The sequence below is a fragment of the Poecilia reticulata genome, chromosome 2 (genome assembly GCF_904066995.2).
Source record: "Poecilia reticulata chromosome 2, P_reticulata-male-v2, whole genome shotgun sequence".
Taxonomy (NCBI): Eukaryota; Metazoa; Chordata; class Actinopteri; order Cyprinodontiformes; family Poeciliidae; genus Poecilia; species Poecilia reticulata.
The window spans coordinates 24,847,286-24,872,608 of record NC_088831.1 but is presented as its reverse complement, the minus strand read 5'-3'; the positions used below and the strand labels follow the sequence as shown (position 1 = coordinate 24,872,608).

Sequence of the window (25,323 nt, the reverse complement as noted above, 5' to 3'; positions counted from 1 at the left end):
ATTGGAAAAGTTCAGTGGGCATAAATAGTTTTGCATGGCACTAAATTGGTTAAAAATCTCTTGACGTCCGTACAGTCTGCCAGTTCAACCAATAACATGCCTGAACAGAAGAAGCTTAAATTGTTGTCTTTCGGGATATTCTAACTCAGAGTTTTGCTCCTTTTGTCTTGATTTCCTTTTAGCCTTGAAACCAGTCCGATCACAGACAGTGACACTGCAAAGCGAACCGTTTTTCAGAGGTCTTACTCCGTTGTGGCATCAGAGTACGACAAACAACACTCGCCCTCTCCAGCCCGAGTCAAAGCCGTGCCCAGACGGAGAGTTCATAGCGGCGATGCAGGTAGATCAATGCGAAAGTGATTTGCATCGCTTAGCTTGAGTCGTGATATTATTATTTCTGCATAAACCACTCCGTTTTCCACATAGAAGTGGGCTCCTCCCTGCTGCGCCACCCGTCTCCTGAGCTGTCCCGCCTCATCTCGGCTCATGGCTCACTTAGTAAAGGGGAGAGGAATTTCCAGTGGCCTGTTCTGGCTTTTGTTATCCAACATCATGACCTTGAAGGCCTGGAGGTGGCCATGAAGCATGCTCTGAGAAAGTCTGCCTGCAGGGTGTTTGCGATGGAGGTACGGGTGTTGTGGCTGCGAAATTTTACTTTTCGATGTCGGACGTTGTGATCAATTTTTTTTTTTTTTATGTTCTCGTCAGGCGTTCAACTGGCTTCTGTGCAACGTGATCCAGACGACTTCTCTGCACGACATCCTCTGGCATTTTGTAGCATCTCTCACTCCCTCACCCTGTGAGCCAGAGGATGAGGAAGACGAGGAGAATAAGGGGAACAAGGAAAATTTAGAACAGGCAAGAGTGGCTTACAGTTACGTGATTTTTTTATTTGTCAACTTTTTCTAATCATGAATTATCTCCACGGTTACATAGGAGAGAGACCTCGGGGTTTGTGAACACCCTCTGTCGGACATAGTGATCGCCGGGGAGGCAGCCCATCCGCTCCCCCACACTTTCCACCGCCTTCTCCAGACAATCTCTGACCTCATGATGTCACTTCCTAGTGGCAGTGCACTACAGCAGATGGCACTGAGGTAAAAATCTCTGCTTCCAGAATGGAAATAACTTGCCAGATTGTCTTCTAATTTCAGACAGGCAAACGTTAAGCTTCGCTGACTGTGTCTCGTTGCTTTAGGTGCTGGAGTCTCAAGTTCAAGCAGTCCGACCACCAGTTCCTCCATCAGAGCAACGTTTTCCATCACATCAACAACATCCTGTCCAAGTCAGACGATGGGGACAGCGAGGAGAGCTTCAACATCAGCGTCCAGTCGGGTTATGAAGCCATGAGCCAGGCAAGAACGCAGACCAGTTCTGGCTCTTATTACTGCTCATCTGCTGTGCATTAAACCAGGAGAAAATGTGTGTTTTTACAGGATCTCTGCCTGGTAACCTGCTTGAAGGACCTAACCAGTGTAGTAGACATTAAAACCTCCAGCCGCCCCGCCATGATTGGCAGCTTGACTGACGGCTCCACGGAGACCTTCTGGGAGTCTGGAGACGAGGACAAGAACAAGACCAAAAGCATCACGTTCAGCTGCGTGAAAGGCATAAACGCCACCAAAGTTTCTGTCCATGTGGACAACTCCAGAGACATCGGGGTAAGGAGCAACACCAAACCAGGCTGTAGAGTTTTAAAGGACACCAGTGTGTTCTTTGATTCAAAAATAAGATCCGTTGTGGAATTGCAACATATGGCAGCGATTGGAAAATTTGGGATCCACTCTTAAAGCCAGCTGGAGTTGATCTGTACAAGTTGAGACATTCTTATTTAAAACGAGTAACACGTGCTTGATTAATTCTCGTTTTGGAGACAAAAAGATGGTTGTTTCAATTTCAAGCTTAAGTTTTTAATAATGAGCAACAGTTTCAGCACAATAAGGAGTTTGCTGATTTTTTTTTACATTTTTTTAATCCACTAAAAAGAGGAGTCAGACAAGCCATCCCCTGTTTTTTTTTTTTTTTTAGGAAATCATTTGTTCATCAAGTCAATTTCTCTGGAATCCTTTATTTATGGTCTAATAATTTGTAATTCTCTATTTCTACACTTTCACTGGGCGTACGCTGTTTTTTTGATGCTACTGTTTATATTGAGCTTTTAAAAAAAACTGGTAAAATAACACTAGCTTTCTTTTGATGACTTGTTCATAATTTGGCTTGTAATATTAATGTAGCAAAGCTACATTAAACTTAATGTGTTGGCATAATTGAGAATTAAGTTAGTGAAAATATGTCGTATTATGGATTTCAGGGAATTTCTATTTTGTATTTTGTGCAAACAGAACAAAGTCACGTCAGTAACGTTTCTCTGTGGAAAAGCCATAGAGGATCTCTGCAGAATCAAGCAGGTAGGTGCCATTTCAGTGACGTAACGTGAGAAATTATTTAAAAACAATTTCGGGCATAAAATAGATGGCATATTCACTCTATAAAACTTTTGTTAGTTTTGACTTGTTCCTTTGGCTGTCTTCCAATTTGTTTCTTTTTTTTTAATAAGGAATGAAAAATGGCTAGATGAATTGATTACACTTGTAAAATTTTTTAATAATTTTATTTAATTTTTTTTTAAATTACAGGTTGACCTTGACTCGCGTCACATGGGCTGGGTGACGAGTGAACTCCCTGGAGGCGATTATCATGTGATCAAGGTGGAGTTAAAAGGCCCCGAAAACACTCTGAGGGTTCGCCAGGTGAAGGTTCTTGGCTGGAAGGAGGGCGAGAGCATCAAGATCCTTGGACAAATCTCAGCCAGCATGGCTCAGCAGAAAAACTGTGAAGCCGAGACACTCAGAGTTTTCCGCCTCATCACCTCGCAGGTCTGTCAATCTGGCTCATTTGCGTGCTGTCTCCATCATGCGGTTATATCGGCAGATCATACATTCAACTGAAACCGTGAGTGTAATTCTTCGGTTTGCATCTAGGTTTTTGGCAAACTAATCTGTGGAGACGCAGAGCCGACGCCAGAGCAGGAGGAGAAAAATCTGCTTTCGTCTCCGGAAGGAGAGGATAAGGTCTGTAGAAATCCAGTTCTGTGTATCTTCCTCCCAACTGATTTGTTGTTTCCTGATTGTTTTGATCTTTGTTGTTTTCTGCAAACAGGTACCATCTGATGCGGATCTTAAGGAGCACATGGTGGGAATAATCTTCAGCAGGAGCAAACTAACCAACCTGCAGAAACAAGTAAATGTCCAAACCACTCAAAAGTAACCACCGGATCTTTAAAGCGTCCACAGTCCAATGGAACCGCTGCCTTTTGCTTCCAGGTGTGCGCACATATCGTTCAGGCGATCCGCATGGAAGCCACACGTGTGAGGGAGGAGTGGGAACACGCCATCTCCAGCAAGGAGAACGCCAACTCCCAGCCCAGCGACGACGACGCCTCATCTGACGCCTACTGCTTCGAGCTCCTCTCCATGGTTCTGGCTCTGAGCGGCTCCAACGTGGGCCGCCAGTATCTGGCGCAACAGCTCACCCTCATGCAGGACCTGTTTTCTCTCCTGCACACCGCTTCTCCGAGGGTGCAGAGACAGGTGGGCGTGAATGTGAACACACTCTCCGACATGCAAATTTGTGTTTTGTGGTAGCTTACATATTGCCTGAAAACTGCATGTGCTTCTTCATTGGGATTTCTGTATGGAAATGTCTCCATTAGCTGGTGGTGAAGGGAACTGCAGCATACATAACATTGTAGAAGCGCTTGTTTGAAACACGTGTAGCTCTGGGCTGGGTAGTAATATAAAGGCTGAATCATGACAAATACTCATTCTAACATATTATTCTGTCTCTTATTCATTGAGTTACACATACCCCCTTCTGTTTATTCCACACATTTAGATACAGAATGTTCCTGTAAGGTTTGCTTGAAGAAGTGAAATTGGTGAAATGACACACGGTAAAATGGTTGTTTTGATCATCCTAAATAAGGCTTGGACAAACATGTGCATTCAGATTGGAATAAAATTTATATATAAAATGTTATAAAACTTCAGTTGACCTGCGCAAAAAAAAAAAAGTCTGCTATGCCAACCCTCTTAGCCCAATTCCTCATTGTGTGTTTGAGAAATTGATTAGTTCACACTCTTGTAATAAAGATGTATGCTCAGTAGGGCAATATGGCTTAAAAATCTCATTTTTTTTCACACAAGATCTGATTTTAATACATTTATTTCTCTTTTCTTCTAAAAAAATAAATTACAAATAACAGAGAATATTTTCAAAAGGTGACTTTTACATCAATACATCAATCGTCCCTTTGTGACTTGTACAACAGAGTATTAGGGCCAAGCTACAAAATTATTGCTAATTGTTTAATAATGAGAATTTAGTCATATTATCAGAAAAAAGTCAATTTTACTAGAAGTCATTTTAATGAGAAAAGGCTTTTAGAGTTACTGAGATCTGGCATGACCAGCTCACTAGATCCTTTAGGTCGTTTCTTCAAAATAGATTCAGTTATTTGCACAAAGTCCTGCTACTACTAATAATTTTATGCTGATGTGTTAAAAAAATATTTATCTGTTAAACTGATATCAAAGTAAAACTTCATAAGATTGCTCAACATTCCTCATTTAATCTGTGTTGGATTTTTATGAGAAAAAAATCAATATTACAACTTTATTTTGGTAATGTTAAAACTTCATTCTCATTTTATTTCAACTATGTCTTACAGCTGTATAAAATCGATTTATGGCCCGTCCATATTGTGGAGCTGAAACTAGATTTTAAGACTTTATGGTTGATAGATCAAACAAACTGTTCATAGGATTAAAGTATTACCTGTAAAATAGTTTATTAACATTTACCTCATGACCGTTGTCTTCTTAGGTGACATCTTTGCTTCGACGTGTCCTGCCGGAGGTGACGCCGGTCCGCCTCGCCAGCATCATCGGGGTTAAAGCTCTTCCCCCGGCAGACATCAGCGACATTATCCACTCCACGGAGAAAGGCGACTGGAACAAGCTGTGCATCCTTGACATGTTCCTGGGCTGCATCGCAAAGGCCCTCACTGTGCAGCTGAAAGCCAAAGGCACCACCATCGCCGGGACGGGCGGCACCGTCGCGGGGAAGGGCGTCACGACCGTCACTCTACCGATGATCTTCAACTCCAGGTGAGCTGGAGTTTTGTGGAAGACTCGAGAGACGGGGGTTTTGTTGATGTCAGTTTGTTTTACGTTTTCGTTCTCTATCTTTTTGTACGCAGCTACATTCGCAGAGGTGAGAGCCACTGGTGGATGAAAGGCTCCACGCCTCCGCAGATAGCTGAGATCATCATAAAGCTGGTCAAAGATATGGCAGCGGTGAGTGTTTAACTTTTTTAACATTTAACATTTTCAACCAGAAGTCCTTTCATAGCTTAACTTGGTTCAAATTATATAATAAAGTCTTCTGTGAAGCACCTTTTGCTGTCCAATTATTATTCGGTTAATCCATAAAAATAGAAAACAGATTAGCTGTACATTGAATCGATAAGCTCAGTCCTTTCTACTTGACTTGTCACACGTTAGAAGTACGTTTTAGTTTCCTTTGCTACAAACGATCAAGCATACACTAAATGAATGTTATTGCGCTGTAGGCAATAAAATGTTTATTTTCTTATGTAAAAAAGGAACTGAATTATTTTATTTGCATATTTTAATATCTTTCTAATATTGTATAAAATAAGCTTTAAGTGGCTAAGTCAAAAATCTACAGATTGTGCCAATTTTGTATTCAGTTAATCAATAGAATAACCGATTGCTAAAATAATTGCTAGTTGCAGACCTACACAGATTAAAGTGACACATTGTTTGCAGGGCCACCTGTCGGACGCCTGGTCCAGAGTGACCAAGAACGCAATTGCCGAGACCATCATAGCGCTGACTAAAATGGAGGAGGAGCACCGCTCTCCTGTTCGCTGCATAGCAACAACAAGGGTAAAGGAAGCAATTCAGAAGCACAAATCGATGATTAGAGATGTCGTTTATTGGCGACGCTGTAAGTATTTTATCTTCTCCACCTTTAGCTGTGGCTCGCCTTGGCGTCGCTGTGCGTTCTTGACCAGGATCACGTAGACCGCCTCTCTTCTGGTCGCTGGATGGGGAAAGACGGACAGCAGAAGCAGATGGTGAGATTTATAAATAGGCGTGAAAACTAAAGAAGGGCTAAATACCCTTCTATTTAGCCTCGTAAAGCGTACGAGGCTAAATAGAAGGGTAATAATTTATTCCCTTCTCTCCCCACCCACAGCCCATGTGTGACAATCACGATGACGGCGAGACGGCAGCCATCATCCTGTGCAACATATGCGGCAACCTCTGCACCGACTGCGACCGCTTCCTCCATCTTCACCGACGCACTCGCTCCCACCAGAGACAGGTTTGTGTCCGAAGTTTGCTTTAATATCAGTAAGTTTTTGTCACTGCTAATAAGGTAAGGTTAAGAATCATTGAGTTTCATGGCCAAATTGCGATCTCTGGTCGAATCTTGTGGTTCCAGTTTTGGCCCTTTAGATTTCTCTTTAAGAACTTTATAAGAAATAAAAACGACTTTCAAAGCAGATTTATCAAATCCTTCTGCTGTAATTATTTAATTAATTAAGCTGTAATTTTAAACTTCTCACTGATGGCAAAAAGTACAGGTCCTGAGTGCTTATATGTGGTTAATTTCTCTAACTCGATTCCAGTTACCAGCTGATTTCTATCTAGGTGGCCATTTTTGTTAGTTCATTGGTTTCAGCTTTGTGTTCTTCTGCTCTTCAGGTGTTTAAGGAGGAGGAGGAGGCCATAAAGGTCGACCTCCATGAAGGCTGTGGGAGGACCAAGCTCTTCTGGCTCATGGCTCTCGCTGATTCAAAGACGATGAAGGCCATGGTGGAGTTCAGAGAGCACACGGGTAACTTAGCATAGAGCATGACAACGGGAATCGCTAACATTCTCATGTCAGAAAGATAAAAATTATATATATATATATATATATATATATTTAATTTTTCAGTCTTTGCATTCCCAGGCTTATGTCTTCTTTCCGCTCACATGTCTAATATTTTTGCAGGTAAACCAGCATCCAGCAGCTCAGACGCCTGCAGGTTCTGTGGCACAAGAAATGGAACCGAGCTTTCTGCAGTGGGGAGCGTCTGCTCAGACCCAGATTGTCAGGTGTGGAGGATCCACTAAGCTCAATCATCCACAGCAAACAAACTAGGCATAGTTTATTTTAATACCATATACAAAAACACATTGTTGTACTTTGACCCTTCTATGCAATAATAGTTCAAACCCCGCATATTTTAGCAATAAAAAATAATTTGAATTATTTCTTAATAAACACAGATTTATAGATTATCAACAATATATTTTACTGACTACGTAATATAGTTTTGCTTAATGGAGCCTATAGAAAATGTTTCTACTAAAGTGCTGTTGGTGGAGGATTACAAATACTGGATTAGCATCTCCCTCTCCACAATAAACTATTTCTAACACATTTATTAATCCAGGTACATCCAAAAGCCACTAAATACTTTTGTGTATCGTGTTGTACTTCATAAACATCACCACTTCCTTGCCTGTCTACTCTCTCAGGAGTACGCAAAGCTGGCCTGCAGTAAGACTCATTCCTGCGGTCACCCCTGTGGAGGAGTCAAGAACGAGGAGACCTGCCTGCCGTGTCTGCATGGCTGCGATAAGAACGCAGGCTGCCTGAAACAGGACGCAGACGACATGTGCATGATCTGCTTTACAGAGGCTCTCTCGGCAGCTCCTGCAGTACAGGTGGCTTTGAGTTTTGCTTCTGTTTTTTATTTTAAATATATAAGTTAGCTTGCCTTAACGTTAAACTGCCGGTTCTTCTTCCAGCTGGACTGCACTCACGTGTTTCACCTTCAGTGCACTCGACGGGTTCTTGAAAACCGCTGGCTCGGGCCGCGCATCACGTTTGGGTTCATGCTGTGTCCAATTTGCAAGGTATTACGCTATATTTGAGATTAGCTTGCTAAAAATGTTACCATCTCTAGAGACATGGCGATCTTCAGACTCTATATAGGGTATTTAAAAAGGATTTCATGAAGTTTTATCATTTTTGTCCTCTGCAGAACAAAATCAATCACTCTGTGATCAAAGACCTCCTCGACCCCATTAAGGAGCTGTATGAGGACGTGAGGAGAAAAGCTCTGATGAGACTGGAGTACGAGGGGCTACACAAGAGCGAGGCGATAACTACGCCAGGAGCGCGCTTCCACAACGACCCCGCAGGCTTCGCCATGAACAGATATGCGTACTACGTCTGCTACAAGTGCAAAAAGGTCACAAATGGCTTCCATTGATCCGATTTTTGGCTCAAATGTTTTACATGGATTGAGGGAAAAAAGTCAACCGTGTCCCTTCTTGTAGGCATATTTTGGAGGAGAGGCTCGCTGTGATGCAGAAGCAGGACAAGGTGATGACTACGACCCTAGCGAACTGATCTGTGGAGCATGCTCGGATGTCTCCAGGGCCCAGGTGAGTGAATGACGCCCGTAAAGAATCCCAGCTACGCTAGATGGAAGATCTTGATTAAGACGGGGGTTGCCTGAACAAGAAAACGGTTTCCGAAAACCGTTGTGCGTTTTGCCAGAAATCCGCCTAACGTTCTCTCCTGTGTGTGTTTATCAGATGTGCTCCAAACACGGCACAGATTTTCTGGAGTATAAATGCCGCTACTGCTGCTCCGTGGCCGTCTTCTTCTGCTTTGGAACCACACACTTCTGTAACGCCTGCCACGACGACTTCCAGAGGATGACAAGCGTCCCCAAGGAGGAGCTCCCTCGTTGTCCTGCAGGTGACTGGATGGTTTCTCTCAAAAACAATAATGTTACCTTTTCCTCAAAATTTCAGGAGTCTTATTTTAGCTGATGGTGTCAATTGAAGCCTTTAAATAGTGGTAAATGTGTTTTTTCTTTTTGGTGCCTAAAACGTATTATATTTACACAAACAAATTTGAATATTTGTTGGATTTTTCTGATCTGCCATGCTGGTTAGACATTTAATTGCCCTCCATGAAACATTTGTGCTTTAGCGTAAAACATTTCCTCTTTAAAGCTCTCTGTGAAGGGAGAATTAGTTTTAATTTACCTGCTGTAAAACATAGAATACTATCACAAATATATAATAATGAATTGAAAATTTTTAGTCTATTTTTATTGTTTTTATCTTCAAAGTGTGGTGTTGAAAACTTACCTTGAAAATGTTTGAGAAGTGCTTGAGTTTTGCTGTGAGAAAAGTATCCAATCATGTTTGTGGTTGTAGCATAATAAAATACCTAAGTGCTGTTTTTATTGTGATGCCTCCAGAGAAATTGATAAAAGGTTTAATTGCCATCTGTGTTGCAGGGCCCAAAGGCAAGCAGCTGGAAGGCACTGAGTGCCCCCTGCATGTGGTCCACCCTCCGACGGGCGAAGAATTTGCTCTGGGTTGTGGAGTGTGCAGGAACGCCCACACCTTCTAAACTTTAAGAGACTCACTGAAAACCAGTTGGTCTACTGTGATTTTTATAGCCGCCGCCGCTGCTGAGACTCGGCGATGAAGCTTGGCTCTAGCTTTGAGTCTTCTGGACCGCAGACCAGGTTTCCGTTCTACGCCGAGTTGTCAGGTCCGCTCCTTCACCAACATCAGGATCCAGGTTCTGCTGCGAGCGCAAGCTGTTACGCCTTCGGATTCAGAGCAAACTTAATAATAAAAAGTGTTTTTTTTTTTTGTTTTTGTTTTTGTTTTTTTTTTTTTTAAAGAAGAATGGAAAAAAACCAGAAAATAACCTGTGACGTGTTTGCATGCAGCCGTTGTAATCCCTCGGCTTCTATAGACGTTGCACACCTCCCAATCACTGAACTGTAACGATGTAACATTGAAGATTAAATAAATTTGCTTAAACGCAACTGAGGATGACCGTGAGTTTAAAAAGGGGGGAAGGAAAATAAAACAAAAAGGAAGGGGCCATATTTCCAGCTTCCTTACTATAAATTTAAAATATTGTTGTATGTAAACATTTTTTTTCGTAATCTTGTATAGTATTCCCCTCTGTCAAGTGCATCATGAGTTGACAGACGACAAAAAGGTGAGTTGGTTGTTGAGACTGTTAAGAATATCGCTTCCGGGATGGAAATAGTGTACGATTTATCTAATCTTGTATATAGCGATACTATTCAAAGTAGCTGTATTCCGAAGTTGCTCTCTTCAGTTGTTTGGTATTCTGGGTTTTGTTTTGAGCCAGAACTTTTAATGAAGTGCAATACTGGGTGTGCCTCCTATTTTGCAGCTGTTTCATCTATGGAATGTATGTCAAATAAAAACCACTGTACATTTTTATACAGTCGTAACCCCCTCTGCCCCTCCCCAGTCCTCGCCCCTCCCTCTTCTTGGTGTCTGTTCTCTTCGATTACTGTCTGGAAAAGAGAGTCTGGCACTTGCAGTGAAAGATGGTTGATGTAAATTTTGTTTTCAGCTCGGATAAATAAAAATAAAAAAAAGCATCAAAATCCTACATAAATACAAGAATAAAAATAAAAAAAAGTCTTGATAGAAGTGGTTACAGCTGAAGGATTCAAGGGTCCAGTCTTCACACCAAATACAATTGTGCACCTGTATGCGTTTTCCTAGTATGTGGCAAAGAGATTTTGGGGGTCAAAGAATGCAGAGTGTGGGGGATAAAAAAAGAAAAATAAAGAAGCAGCTGCTGTTAAATAAGAAGCTTATTACTTGTGAATCTGCTCTGTAATATCTGTGGTGGATGGAGTTGAATGGTAATAAACCAGATTCTCTGTTTCACAAATTATACAATGTGTCATCAGTTTTTCATTAGTATGCCAAAATACAATTTCTGCTGGACATTAAATATGCAATCCAGTGGTGTATTTCCTTCTTTCACCAACATTGCACTCACAATAAAAATAAAAAAGTGGAAAATGGAAGTATGGATTTTCACAGCAAAATGTGTAGGTAGCTTTTTGAAGCTTTGGATTTTCATTACAATCTTCCCCGTTCTTTTGAAGAAAAAAGAGCATTGCTAGTTTAGTTTTTTTGCTAAATGTTACTGAAATTCATTCAGTATTTTCAAATACAACTGAAATGTATTCGCAGAAGCCATACAGAATGCAAGAAACATGCAGATAAGATAAATGCAAACAGAAGAACTCATAAAAATGAGCGAAAGATGTATCACTCTGGGAGCATTTTTAGTTTACTGTTTTTTTTATTCGCTTAAAACATGTTCATAATTGGTGCAGTTTATCACTTGACACAAAAAATGACAAGAGATGTTATTTGGAGATTTAAAGCCATAATTGTGGAATTTAAAGTAATTATTTAGACTTTCTAAGTGACAATCTCAGGATTTCATTTGAACTATTACTGATGATAGCGACTTTGAGAGCTACAATTACAACAAAATCTCTCAGCAGATGCTGAATTACACAATTATGACATTGACGGTCAAAGTTGTGTATGAATTTAATCCTGATACTCAAATTAGCGAGTTTTGATCTCAGAATCAAAATCACTGTATGCCTTTGAATCTAACATTTATGATGTTGGATTCCATGAATATTAATTTCCCCGTCAAAATAACGTCTAACAATCAAAATGTACTTTCAAACTCGTGTTTCTCAACATTGTGATTGAAAGTCAAAATGACTGTTTTTCATAGATATGACTTAATATCATGTTTTTCTAGTTTAAAATGACTAACAGAGAGGTGTAATTTACCTGAAAGAGAATTTGTCTAATAATAACAAAGGGTCGCACTGTTTTGATGCTCGCTTATTTATATATCTGTAGGCGAGTGTTTTGTGGAGAGAAAGTAGGGTTTTGCAGCAGAGTGAGTAATCTCGCGAGTATGCACGATCTTTACCAACAGCCATTTCGCATTACGTTTCCCGTGGAGCACCGCCGCTGTCAAAACACTTCGCCATTTCAGGGTTAGGAGGGGGAATTAGGTCAGTCGAGCGGAGGTGGCAGTTTCTTATTTTCTGTCGTCAGTGTGCTCGGTAATTGAGTTCCGATGCGAGTTATCTGGCTGTTGCGGATGAGTTTTTCCTTCGTGGGCCCGGGTTGAAGAGTGAAGTCAGCTTTCGGATTTTCCTCCGTCCAGCTACTGAGCTAGCGGTGTGTGTAAACAACAAGGTAGGATGATGCTCGGCTGAGCTGGAGCTTAACGAGTAAATGTCACCTTATCGACAAAAGTGTTATTCACGACACGTACAATGCGTTACAGGAAGGTGCGTGTAGCTAACTTTTAGTGAAAAACTGTTAGAGTGAATTTAAAACAAGCTAATGTAAAGTTAGCTAACAGTTACGTTCATTGACGCTGTTGCGAATTACAGGAAAACGCTTTAGACAATTTTACATGACAAGTTTTGTCTTCGTGTGATACAAATTCAAACCTAAAGCTGGCGTTTCATGTGTTTTCTGCAGTGTCATATTTATAATCTTTGTCACGTTTCTCACGTTTTCTGCCGAAAACGTGACGTCACATTGTCATGGTCACGTTGTGGCAGTCAGAAAAATGCTAGCATGTTTCCTCTGTTTATCATTGGGTTTTATTATGTTCCGTGCAGCTCTACCTGTGAATGTTAATCTACAAACCGGTTACTCATTTTAGCTGTGTTAAATTGCTCTAATCGATATGTGTCAATAAAGTTTGATTTATTGCTGCCGAATGCAAAATTAGAAAGGAGCCAAAGAAAACATGTGACTTTTTAAACTAACACAAAATCTATTCTCAGCAGATGATTTGATGACTGGTTGAGGGCGTTACAGTTTAATATTAAAGGATCATCCACCAAACTCTTAGACTAATAAAGAAAAGAAAAACAATCCTGCTCCAAAACTGATGACTCATGAAATTTATTGCAAACGTAAATAAAACAGTGGTTTAGTCATCATAAGGACACTGGTATTAGGTTGGTGCTTTACACATATGATGCATGAGAAAGAAAAAAGCTTAATAAGTTGACTTGAAAAGAATAAAATAAAAAGTTTAAAGAAATCTATATTGAAAAACGGCAAATTTTCAGTGACAGTAGACTCAAATTTGTTGTGAGGATAACATGGACAGTTTCTTAGAGCCAGAAAAATTCTTAAAAAAAAAAAATTAAGAGAACTCTAATAAACCAGTAATACTATTTTATTACTGGGTCATTGTTTATTACTTTATTACTTATTATCAGCATCCAGAAATGTCAAACATCTACCATTAAGCAAATAACCTCCTGCCGCTTCTATATTTTTTCTATTTTTTTTTCTGAGGGAAAATTTCAGAGCTTATACACTGGACTTAAACGGCACATGTTTATGTTTCAGGATGAAACGGATCAAAGGAGGAGAGGAGGCAAGCGGCGGTGAAAGCCCGCCAGAGGCCTGCAAAAAGCTCCGTACGGAGACGAGCGGGGAGTCGGAGGCCGTGGCAGCTGGTGAGTCTCCGCTGTGTGACTGGTCGCTGCTGCCTCAGGAGATCCTGCTGCACATCTTCCAGTACCTCCCGCTGCTGGACCGGGCCTACGCCTCGCAGGTGTGCCGCGGCTGGAACGAAGCCTTCCACATGCCCGAGCTGTGGAGATGCTTCGAGTTCGAGCTCAATCAGCCAGCGAGCTCGTACCTGAAAGCCACGCACCCGGACCTCATCAAGCAGATCATCAAGAGGCACTCCAACCACCTCCAGTACGTCAGTTTCAAGGTAAAAATCCAATCCCTGCTGAGTCCGTCTGGTTTTATTGCTATTGCTAAATGTTGACGTAAAAAAAAAAAAATTGTTTTTGTCCTCCTGAAATGATGGCCAGTCTTTGTTTGTTCCCATCAGGTGGACAGTAGCACAGAGTCTGCAGAGGCAGCATGTGACATTCTGTCACAGCTGGTGAATTGCTCCCTGAAGACCTTGGGGCTCATATCTACCGCCAGGCCCAGTTTCATGGAGGTTCCAAAGGTACAGTCAACACTTAACAAGAATTTCCTTTCCCCGTATTAGCCAAGGAAAAGATAAGGTTTTAGGCCAGTTTATCTTGAACCTTTGACCCATTTAATTCTCTTACTCACTTGCTGACAAGATGGTGTTTTCAGTCTTCCCACTCACAGATAAGGTTAGAAAGTAGCGTCTGTCTCACACATAAACAAGGTCAGCATTTTGTTATTTGGCCTCATTAAGAGAACATGATGTTATCAAGTAAAACACTATTTAGTGCTCCTCTGTGCAGAGAGTGATCTCTTTCTGAACCCTCGAGCAATCCCTTAATGCTGACTGAATGCTGACTCATTTTTCTTTTACTTTTAAAAAAAATATGAACTTCACCCTTTTGTAAGGTTTAAGTCAATGCTAAATTAGATTTTTTTATTTGAGTCATTATTTTCTGTACATTTTTAACTTGGAGTTTTGTTTTTCTTTTTGATCGTGTTTGTTATTGTTTTTTAATGTTACCTTTTGATTAATCTGTTTTCTACTTTTTGTCATTGATCTGTTTTTTTTTTTTGTTTCTGTGATGCACTGGAATTGATCTGGAAAATTTTTACTGATGTTGGCTGTGAAACTCTTCCACCGGCATAGTCGTGTTTCTAAAGTCAGATTGTGTCACGTTTTCCTGTCGTCACGAGTAGCTATTAACGTTCAACACTGCAATCGGTGCTCTTTGCGTAGCGTATGAAAACGAATCCAGCTGCTTCAGCAGTAATGGAGCCTGAATTATTGAAATCTGTGAAGTAAGAAAAAGCTTACTACATTAAGTTTGAGGGAAAAATCCAGAGGAATGACGGCGTTTTTACTTCCTCAGTCTCACTTCATCTCGGCGCTGACGGTGGTGTTCGTCAACTCCAAGTCGCTGTCGTCGCTGAAGATCGACGACACGCCAGTGGACGATCCGTCGCTGAAGGTGTTGGTGGCCAACAACAGCGACACCCTGAAGCTGCTGAAGATGAGCAGCTGCCCCCATGTGTCCCCTGCAGGTACGTTGTCATTAAGAGATATTGTTGTTTTTTTTTTGTTACTAACTTCCAGGTATTTTATTGGGATTGTATGCAAGAGAAAAGCACAAAGTAGTGTAGTGCAAAGTTGCAAGATGTTAAGGAAATGATTAGAGTTTTCTGATTTAGTTTTACAAATAAAAATCTGAAAATTAGAGCTTTCTTTCTGGTTCCTTTATCTAGTGCAACCAGTTTCCTCTCGAGTCACCTGGTTAGTAAACAGAGACTACCGTCGTATAATTTATTCTCATCGTAAATACGGCTGGAATGCGAAGGGCTTCAAAGAAACTGTGAGTAAACTTTATAGAGGAGTGGCACGCCTGCTAGTCACACATTCCACAAATCTGGCCTTTGCTAACTGGGCTTATTATGGCTTTCTTCTAGCAATGCCACTTTTTTAGTAAACAAGGCAGGTCAGGGACTTGGCAAACCTGTGGAAACGGAAACGCAGTTAAACTTTATTTTCCAGTTTTCTTTGCTGTAATTAAGCCAGACACTGAAAATCCTCCCAGAAACATCCTCCCCGTGGTGAATCATGGCGTTGGCTTCGATATGCTTTCATGATGGTTTTTATACGGTTGGGAAAAGGGATGGTGCTAATTATAGGGCAGCGGTGGGTGGAGGGAAATCTTCCGCCCGGACAACAACCCAAAATGCAGAGAGCTCCAAGGCAAGGGCTTTGGATCAAAGCGTAGTTATGAGTTGGAGCGGTCCAGTCAAAGTCCAGACCGAAGTCCTACTTATAAGTCTGCGGGCAGTCTATACATTTTTGATGTTAACAGAAAGTCTTGAGCCACTCTGACAGAGCTGGAGCTTTTTTTCAACCAAAAAAGGGGTAAAAATCTTATTTGGGAAAAGTATTGAATCGATGATATTAAAACAAATGATATTTGTATTTGTGATAAAAAACAACATAAATAAAACATAAAAAAATCTGAAGCATAAAATCCAAATAAAAAGAAACATTTAATTTTAGCGGTTGTAACGTGACAGAAACATTTAAATGTACTCGACATTTGAAGCTTTGAGTAAGCGGCGTTCTAATGATTTTGGCTCGTTTCGTATTTTGTATGTGGGTGTTCATTATTCCCACCAATTTAACTTCCAATCAGGCCTAAACGTCCGTCGGCCATATTTGTCGTTTTTATTCACAATACTGCTTTTCATTTGGTGTTTGGAGCCTGCACTTTTCTTCTCTAACTCGACTTTGTACTGTGTAGCGGCAATTATGAAGAGACCCGTTCTGTGGTTTCTTGCTGTGACATACATTTTATGACATACATCTGTTGATTCAAGCCACAGCTTTCCTGCCAAACACAATGAGCCGTTTTGTTCTCGACGCAAAATTAAAAACAGGGGCCAGAAAAATCGGCGGGATTAAAAATAAAAGCATCCCCCATCTGTGCTTGCAGGGATCCTGTGCGTGGCGGACCAGTGTCACGGGCTGAGAGAGCTGGCGCTCAACTACCACCTCCTCAGCGACGAGCTCCTGCTGGCGCTCTCTTCGGAGAAGCACGTCCACCTGGAGCACCTGCGCATCGACGTGGTGAGCGAGAACCCGGGCCAGCATTTCCACACCATCAAGAAGAGCAGCTGGGACGCCATGGTGCGCCACTCGCCCAAGTTCAACCTGGTCATGTACTTTTACCTCTACGAGAACGAGTTTGGCCCTTTCTTCAACGACGAGATCCCCATCACGCACCTCTACTTCGGCCGCTCCGTCAGCAAAGAGGTCCTGGGCCGCGTGGGCCTCCACTGCCCCCGCCTGGTGGAACTGGTCGTGTGCGCCAACGGGCTGCGGCCGCTCGACGAGGAGCTGATCCGCATCGCCAAGCACTGCACGCAGCTGTCCGCCATCGGCCTGGGGGAGTGCGAGGTGTCCTGCAGCGCGTTCGTGGAGTTTGTGAAAATGTGCGGCAGGAGGCTGTCCCAGCTGTCCATCATGGAGGAGGTGCTGATCCCGGATCACAAGTACTCCCTGGACGAGATTCACTGGGAGGTGTCCAAGCATCTGGGCCGGGTCTGGTTCCCGGACATGATGCCGACTTGGTAGGGGGGTCGCTTTGAGCTGAAAAGCCGCTCCGCTGTAGTGAACTGCCAGATGCCAGCTTGACGAGCAAAACTTCTCTGAGCGTCTGTTTGGAGTAAAAGAAAATACCCCCCAAAAAACGGGGATGTCATGCGATTCCGTCTGAGAGCCTGAAATCAACTCTGGAGTGAAACTCGGAGAGGCCGGAAGAGCAGCGACAACAAGCCGAGTTAAATGGATTAGGGCTGAATAATCGTGATTAATCGTTTATTGAAATAATTGTCCTCTGATATAGTGATTGATTAACCGGAGTACACAGGTTCTAAAAAAGTCCAACATATTCAGAGTGGTTAATTAAGCCAAATATGTAAAATAAAATAAATATATACATTTTGCATTTAAAATAAAAACTATTTTTTCTCTAGATATGTTTTAGCCAAAATTCCTCAAGTGGTATAGTTTTGGCTTCACCCAGTTCAGATTTACAAAAGGAATGCTACGGTGTTTTATTTTAGGCAATAAAATGTTTATTTTCTTAATTAAAAATGAATTTAATTATTTGTCTATTTGCATCTTCTAATGTATTTCTAATGTATATATATAAAAAAACTCTTTAGGGGTTAAATGATAAATCAGCAGTGTGTATTTTTTATCCGATTAATCGTCAGAATAATCGATTACGAAAACGGTCATTAGCTGCAGCCCTGACCTGATGTGGACATTTTCCCACTTTGTGCATCAGGAAAGATGTCAGTCCGTGTGCATCTGCAAGCACAGGCTCAGGTGTGTTTTAACACGTCAGACGTTTTGCAGGGAATCCGGTTAGTTGCATCGCTGCATGTCGTTACACTACCACTCGGCCTACATACTACGCTCTGTTTGGACGCCCTGCGCTCTGAAAACAAAACGGCTTTTGAGGTTTCTGAATTACTGGAAATGCAAAGACAGCAACAGATGGGGATTTTTGTTCTTTCAGACGATGCCGAAGGAGTTTTATAACGCTTTTAACAAGCAGGGGAAGCTTTTTTTTTTTTTTTTTTTTTTTGTACTTCATGAATCACAAAACGTCTCGTTGCAGATGTCCAACGTTGGCAGAGAGCAACACGTAAATAACGGTAGATATTTGTGATGTGAAGGTGTACAGTGTTCAGTAACGTACCTGAATTGTATTTCTTTTTGTGCATCACACACTCTGTATATTTGAGACACTATTTTTATTTTTTTTTCTTGCGTTGGTGAAAGAAGGCTTTTTTTGTACAGTGAGAGATTTTTTTTTTTTCTACGCACCTTACATGGAAACCAAATGACAGCTGGGCCGAACCGAGTCTTCGCGGCCAAATAATGCATTTTTGTATCGAACCGAAGCTCTGATCAATTAACACGGTATAATAAAAATAATAATGCTATAACGAAGGAAGAGAAGCAATCAATTTACAGTGCCTTGCGAAAGAAGCGCGTACCCCTTGAGCTTTTCCACATTTTCTCACATTAAGTTTTGTTGAGACAGAACAACACAAAGTAACGTTTAGATTCGCAGGTTAAAAGATACAAGCTTCTTTGTTTTAAAACTCAGAAATCTGAACAGTGTGGCGCACATTTGCATCCCTGTGTCGATATTTAAAAACCGCACCTGCATTGCACAGAGGGAGGTGGATTCTGTTTAGTAATCAGGTGACTTGTAAAGGTCATTGGTTTTATTTAGGGGCGTTGGAGTAGCAGTAGAAGCAGACGCCACACTTCTCGGATTTTTACTTGCAAAAGATGATGCTTACAGTCTGACAGTGTGAAAAGGCCGAAGTCGTACGAATGCTTTTACGAGCCACCGCATTGTGCAAGTCCCGATTGCGTCCAGGAGTGTCGGTGCACGTCGGTGAGCCTCCGCTCTTTCCGCTCAGTTTGCTTCGGAATCAGCAATATAATAGTCTGCAGCTGTTGGCGCTAAATGCACGTTGGGAACGCAGAGCTCAACCCTTTTTTTTTTGTCTCTCAGGTTTCAGTTTTTATCTTCTGCAATTTGCCCGGTAAAGCTCCACATCCTGTCAGTCTTGTATACCAGTCACCCTCCTATTGCTAATGTTTTCTTTTAATAGCATCAAACAGGCGCAGCAGAGTTATTCTTTACAAATACGTCTGCTGCCGTCTCACGCATTCTTCCCCTACAGTCAGAAGAGACGTGGCAAGTCAGATGAGTGAAACGTATTATTTTCTTTTCCTTTAAGAAGGAAGTCAAATTCACTTGTATATAAAACGCTGTGTGTTTGATTATTTTGAATAGAAATGTAACCATTTCTTTATTTCACCCTGTCGGGGTTCAACGTTTGCTCAACCAGCAGCTCTTTGTCTTTTGTAATACCGAATTAAGATGAAGTAGTTGCCTTTTTTTTTTTTTTTTCGGATGCTAGACCCTCGAGAAGTTACGCTTTGTTGTTAATTATTACGCTGAACTTAATTTGTGAGTTAGTATTGAAGATCAGCAACAAGATCATTGTTTATGTTTTGTTCTTCTGGTCGTTGTCATCGTGGTATCGTTGCAGACAGGTGGTCCTCAAGTTCACTATGACGGTTTTTACAATACTTGCGTCTTTAAAAAAATTTTAATTGAGTGATGGTCTCTCTCTTCTGCTGTGGTCACTTGATCTTGTTAATGTTTTTTTTTTTTTTTTTTTTTTTTTTAACAAAACAAAAAATAGGAAATCCACTATATTGCCAAAAGTATTTGTTTACTCCTCCAAACTCGGCACCAGTTTACTTTTGCATCAGATTTATAAACCTCTGGATGAGTGATATTTGGTGTGGAATAGACAAAATCCGAATTTCAGCCTGATTGGACGCCTCAGTGAAAATTGTGAGTCAAATTTACACGTCCAACATCAGTGTCTGACCTCACAAATGTGCTTTTGGAAGAATCTTTAAGATTCCTCTTCTTCTAGACCTGGAAAGCGTTCTTAGAAGAGTTGAAGCTGTTGGTTTCACAAGTCGTCTTGCATCATATTAAACCCTGGGAATTTGATGTGTGAGTGAGGGGACACAAACGGATGCTTTTGGCAACACGTAGACTAAAATGGAGACATTTCAAGTCATTATTAGATTCTTTTAGTATCAAGTCTCACCGAAGTGGGTAGCTGTGCCGTCTGTGTTCATGTCATCGATACGGTAACATATCACCTGATTATTATTTTTTTGGATTTAGTGCAGTGATTTCGCTTCAGTTAAAGAAACCAGCGCATTCGATTTTTACCGTCGCCTTCATCTGAATAGTCAGCTGAACGGGTGACTCTTTTCGAGGGAAAATTATTTATCTTGCATTTTTAAGTACCGACCGTCATAAAATGTTTTGATCTCCGTTTTGTTTGGAGTACTCTAGTTAAAGTTTAGGAAAACTAAACTGTTAATGCTGTTTTTATTTTTATTATTATTGCTTCTGTACGGCAAATGATTATGGAGAAAAAAAAATACAACTTTGTGTACTTTGCTTTACTGGTCACTTGTCTTTAATTTAAAGGTATTGTTTGGGACTTGTGATCTTCTCCAGAAATAAACAATTGTGAATGTACTTGTTTTGTTGCACCTTGTATCTGTTCACCTGCTTCACTGCTGCACCAAACAAACCTTACAAAAATATTTAGACATTTCCAACAGTGACTCTAAACAAAGACAAAATACTAACCACTTGTGAATTTATTATTCATACACTAAAATGTTATTTTGTCAGTTTACCATATGTCAGAATAATTTATTTCCATTTCATGTTATGGATTGATGCAAAATCAAATCATAGGTGTGAATTGGGCAAAAATAGCAGACCGCCCATGTGATGACCTCATCTGACATGATGGACTTCCTCTTTTGCTGTTGCACGGCGTCGCATTGCATAGCCAAAAGGACCGTTGGACAAAGAGTGCAAGATGTCAGCCACAGTTGTAAACATTTTTATTAATCAATTTAAAAAGTCAATAAGGCATCTTTTCACAGACTAGAAGAAAAAAAGTCTTTGTACTCAGTGAGCTGATAGTCTGATATGAAATAAATCTTCAGAGACCAATTGTGGTCTCCAAAGGAAATGATTCAGCTTAGCAATAATTCTAAAGCAGAAGCCACAACAGGCAGGTTTGAAAGATTTCCTTTATGCCGTTACCTCAAGTTAAGTCACTGACTTGAGGTCCATTACTGCCATCCCTAGAAAATATGTGCGACACACCCAAAACCCTAGTGAGTAGAATAAAGCCACAGCAAAATAAAGGAAAAAGTTCAACCTTTAATTTTGGTTCATTTACATCGAAGATGAAAGTTGGTTAAATATCCGAACATCTGAAAGATATTTATTGGTATTAGATCAATGCTTAACTGCAGTCCCTGTAGAACATATTTCTCTTTCCCATTTTGAAATGCAACACAGAGGAAAAAGGAGCTTCTGTGTCATTTCATATTTTATATCCGAGTTATAAATTTAAACTTTCTAGACAATTTGATCAACAAAAAAGTTATTTAGAAAAACAAATATGTGAAATTGTTATGGATGCCGATGGAAATGATGCCATTTGCGAAAAATATTAGCAAATGGTGGTTGGAATATATCTTTGAAGTAGATTTCTTTTAAGGACTTCAGCACAAATTTTTTATCAGGTATGCCTGGTACATCAGATGTAAATCAGGTCATTTTCATTTAAATCAGATCTTTTAACATTTTTTTATTTGTCTTTGAGTCATGAAAGTTTACATCTATGGCATCTCCATAAATATAGCAGACCAGTTAGATCAGGTTTTGTTGAAACAATGTCTCCACCTAGTGGTCAGATAAGGATCATCCACTCACAACAAGCATTTTAGAAGGTGAAATCAGACCAGTGTGCTTCCTGCAGAGAAGGGAAAGTGTTACTGTGTTAAAACAAAACAACCGACTCAGCGTAAAGGTCAGCAAGTGCTGGCAGGACTAGTTATAAATTTTAAACTTAAAAAAACAGAAATAAAAACAATTTCAAGTGTACAGGCTAGTTGTTAAGGCAAAGGCACCTCTTCATACGTAATCTGCACGTATGGATGTTTCATTGGCAGGTGCCAGTACTCAAAGTTGTAGTACAGGTAGAAGCTCTTGTCCAGCACAACCTCCTTGTAAGCCTCCAGCAGGCTGAAAGCGAGGTCGAAGATTGACTGGTGCGGCCTGAACGTGTGGTAAAACTGGCGGATGTTCGTCGCGAGGTTTTTCAGCGCCGGCTGCCCGAATATGGCGCTGTCGTTGCCCAGGTAGCTGGGCTCTCCGCTGTACAGATAGATCTTGGTGTAGTTGGTCTGTGAGCGGCTGGACAGCTTGGCTCCCAGCTCGGCCAGCTTCCTGTACGTGCGATGGACGAACTGGGAGCAGTCGTACGACTCGAACCACACCGTTGCGTTCGGACCGGGGTCAGAGCGAACGGTCCACGTCTCGTAGTAGATCCCGGTCTCGTTGTCGTCTTGCACCCACTGGGCCATCGCGTTGAACTGACTCCCTGCAGGACAAAAAGTAGGGTTTAGGAAAAGTAATAGCGGAAGCATTCCATTATCTTCATCGACGTTACGGCGATGTGAAAGACAGCGTATCGCTGTAGAGATTTCTTCTGCTTTTACGTGTTTTACTGTAGATTATGAACCAAATTTTAATATCAGACAAAGATAACCTGAGTGAATGCAAAACTCTGTTCTCAGAAAAGGCCGTTAAAATCTACATGTGAATATATATATGCCCCACATAAATTAATTTACGGTCATTTACCACATTTTCTATTCAACTCTTCTAACATGAAGTGGACTAACGTGTGTCAAACAGCAGTGTATCATACCCAGATCTAAAAGGAATTTGAAAACAAATCATAAACAAAGTCATTGACATCTATCATTTTTAAGCCTTTGGTGCTAAAGTGAAACATTAACCACCAATATAACCCAGGTTTGCTCAAGTTTTATTTGATACGACATAAAATTTGATATTCGTTTGACACGTTTACGATCGATCGAAAAGCAAAAACCAAAGAGATCTGTCTGTAACCTATTTGTTTTTTTTCTAAGAACTGCATTTATTCCTGGGCGATGGGAGGTGCAGCCTTGAGACAGTCACAAACGCAGATTGCCAACAGGTGTTTCCACTAACAAAGTCGGAAAATGTCACCTGTTACTTCTCCTATTTTCTCCAGGGTCCCGTTCTGCGACCAGTGCAGGTCATCGATGCCTTCGAAGAAGCAGGCAGCTCCCTGGTTGCACCAGAAGGGGGCGAACATCTCCGGCCGGAGGTGAGGGAACGTACAGTTGCCCAGCTGGAAAAGCTCGTACCACTCCATGGTGTAGTTGGCTCCGGTCTCCAGGCTGCTGAAGCCGATGGCATCGTGCATGATGTGCTGCAAGACAAAAAACACGGGAACTCTGGCTTGAGATGACGCAGGGGGAAAGCTGTGCAGCTGCGTTTCTATTAATACTGTCAAACACAGCTGCACCTCAGCTTCCACAATGCTGCTATTTTGGATTATTTCGAAAGCACGCGAGTGAAATACAGAGTTCTTTTGTACCAATTCAGACGTTACTTCAACTGAAGGTGCAGAGAGAAATATCTGAAATAGAAACATTAAAAAGATTGATGCACTCACTAACTTCCCCAGCACATCTCCGTATTTGAACTCCCACACAGGCGTCTGCAGCCGGTAGACAGAGACGACGTCGCTGTCTCGCACGGAGGGAAAGCGTCCATCGCGGTCTCCGGTGGGGCAGAACGGGTAGAGAGCTTCGCAGTACGAGTCCGCAGGAGGTCGCCGGTCAAAGCGCCTGATGAGAACAGAAGGAATGAGGGACGGAGAGTTAAAATTACGTCACTTTGGAACCATTTAACAGCAACCTCTAACAGCTACCAAAATAATAAGCAAACTTCAAATGAAATTAGATTTTTTTTTTTACACACTTTCAGGGGTCAACAATGTCACAATTTTAGATCTCCTTCTGTAATTTATCTTGAGACTTATAAATAAAAAAGTCAGCTCTAAATTAACAATTCTATTTTTCTGCTAGCTTGTTGCGCTTTGACACAATAAGACCACAAAATGTGATTTGTAGAATTGGTATTTTTGTGTGACAAACCAAAACAAAGTGCAATAAGGAGGAAAAATATAAAAATATTTCAGATTCTTAAACTATTAAAAATCTTTCACTTTGTGAAACCTCCTTTCATTAAAGTCTTTTTGGGTTATGTCTCTAAAAGGTTTGCACATCTAGAGATGGACGTTTTTGCTAATTCTCTTTTGGAAATTGACCAAAGTTCTCTCAGACTGGATGGAGAACATGCATTTTTAAGTTGTATGTAGGTATGGACTTTGACTAGGTCATAATAGCACATGACCTAAACCTTCCCACTATGCTCTAGTTGTCCGTTTAGTGTTGCCCTCCTGGAAAATGACCTCTGCTCCAATTGTGTATTGGGGAGTAAACTATTTATTTATTTTTTTTAACTGTACGACACTAAATATTACTGATGCTAAAGTTTTCTGATTCTATTTACTTAAAATTATGCACTTTAATCTACTGACGGCAATTGAAGCAGACATTAGTTTCACTCAGTTCCTTAAAGTGACACAAAGTAGAATCACGATGAAAATAGATGAATAAAATCAATGTGGATGAACTTTCACCAAAAGTTACATTTGTGACACAGCCCAGCCTCGGCATTTTTGGCGCAGCCACATCAAATTTACGCGAATGCAACACAAAGACGGACTTCTCTAAAGTCATATGATGAGCTGACCGCATACCTGTAGGGAACAGGCCACTGCTGTCGTCCGTCAGCCCGCAACTGAGCAACAACATGAAGGGAAAGGAGCAGCTTCACGCACACGGAGACCTCCCTGCGGGACATGTCGCAGCGGGACAGATAAACCTGAAATCAGGGGAAAGTTACGGCGATTGTTTTCACATGATTCTTCCTCTCTAAGCTGACTTCCTTCTTCACGGGGTCACGTGGGTTTGTTGATGAGACGTAATCGCATGACGTCACTAAAACGGGAAAAGAAAATAAACTTCATTGATTATTTAGGATTTTCTAAAGTAGCCGTACAGAGCCCGTCTGGTGACGTGGGAGAAAAAAATTAAATAAAAATTGACTTAATAACTAATATATTTGCTCACATCTTTTTAGAACTCCTTGACATTGCTGGTATATAAATAATTATATTTATATACCAGATTTAAAGATTTAAAGATTGAAGCTTTAAAAGTCAAAACCAAACGGAAAAAAAAATTATATATATATATATATATATATATATATAT

The 25,323-nt window shown here is 41.0% G+C and overlaps 3 protein-coding genes across 18 annotated transcripts in view; 2 read left to right on the top strand and 1 right to left on the bottom strand.

Annotated features, from left to right (window-relative positions):
* The window catches only part of mycbp2 (MYC binding protein 2), a 65,863-nt gene extending 56,072 nt beyond the window's left edge, over positions 1-9,791 (top strand). For 15 of the 16 annotated variants that reach the window (XM_081601390.1, XM_081601410.1, XM_081601366.1 and 12 more), the window contains 24 exons: positions 183-340; positions 427-626; positions 709-858; positions 937-1,097; positions 1,199-1,355; positions 1,437-1,661; positions 2,343-2,408; positions 2,637-2,876; positions 2,982-3,071; positions 3,160-3,240; positions 3,324-3,590; positions 4,885-5,168; positions 5,261-5,357; positions 5,853-5,972; positions 6,062-6,163; positions 6,286-6,414; positions 6,798-6,930; positions 7,090-7,193; positions 7,620-7,808; positions 7,893-8,000; positions 8,129-8,338; positions 8,427-8,534; positions 8,688-8,853; positions 9,404-9,791. In XM_081601390.1, coding sequence (XP_081457516.1) covers positions 183-340; positions 427-626; positions 709-858; positions 937-1,097; positions 1,199-1,355; positions 1,437-1,661; positions 2,343-2,408; positions 2,637-2,876; positions 2,982-3,071; positions 3,160-3,240; positions 3,324-3,590; positions 4,885-5,168; positions 5,261-5,357; positions 5,853-5,972; positions 6,062-6,163; positions 6,286-6,414; positions 6,798-6,930; positions 7,090-7,193; positions 7,620-7,808; positions 7,893-8,000; positions 8,129-8,338; positions 8,427-8,534; positions 8,688-8,853; positions 9,404-9,519 — 3,661 coding nt within the window. In that variant the 3' untranslated portion in view covers positions 9,520-9,791. The remainder of the gene's footprint in view (positions 1-182; positions 341-426; positions 627-708; positions 859-936; positions 1,098-1,198; positions 1,356-1,436; positions 1,662-2,342; positions 2,409-2,636; positions 2,877-2,981; positions 3,072-3,159; positions 3,241-3,323; positions 3,591-4,884; positions 5,169-5,260; positions 5,358-5,852; positions 5,973-6,061; positions 6,164-6,285; positions 6,415-6,797; positions 6,931-7,089; positions 7,194-7,619; positions 7,809-7,892; positions 8,001-8,128; positions 8,339-8,426; positions 8,535-8,687; positions 8,854-9,403) is intronic. The other variant, XM_081601361.1, reaches the window with a different exon arrangement.
* Positions 9,792-11,815: 2,024 nt separating this feature from the next.
* Positions 11,816-20,596, top strand: fbxl3a (F-box and leucine-rich repeat protein 3a). The gene is made up of 5 exons (XM_008433705.3): positions 11,816-12,188; positions 13,368-13,740; positions 13,864-13,986; positions 14,825-14,996; positions 16,427-20,596. Exons 2-5 carry the CDS (start codon positions 13,369-13,371, stop codon positions 17,065-17,067), a joined length of 1,308 nt encoding a protein of 435 aa, XP_008431927.1. The 5' UTR covers positions 11,816-12,188; position 13,368; the 3' UTR covers positions 17,068-20,596.
* Positions 20,597-20,956: 360 nt separating this feature from the next.
* On the bottom strand, positions 20,957-25,033 carry cln5 (CLN5 lysosomal BMP synthase). Its single transcript, XM_008433695.3, has 4 exons — positions 24,807-25,033; positions 23,655-23,829; positions 23,183-23,408; positions 20,957-22,526 (listed from the first exon to the last, which is right to left on the bottom strand). The coding sequence occupies exons 1-4, from the start codon at positions 24,908-24,910 to the stop codon at positions 22,039-22,041; spliced, it is 993 nt and encodes a 330-aa protein (XP_008431917.1). The 5' UTR covers positions 24,911-25,033; the 3' UTR covers positions 20,957-22,038.
* Positions 25,034-25,323: the final 290 nt, after the last annotated feature.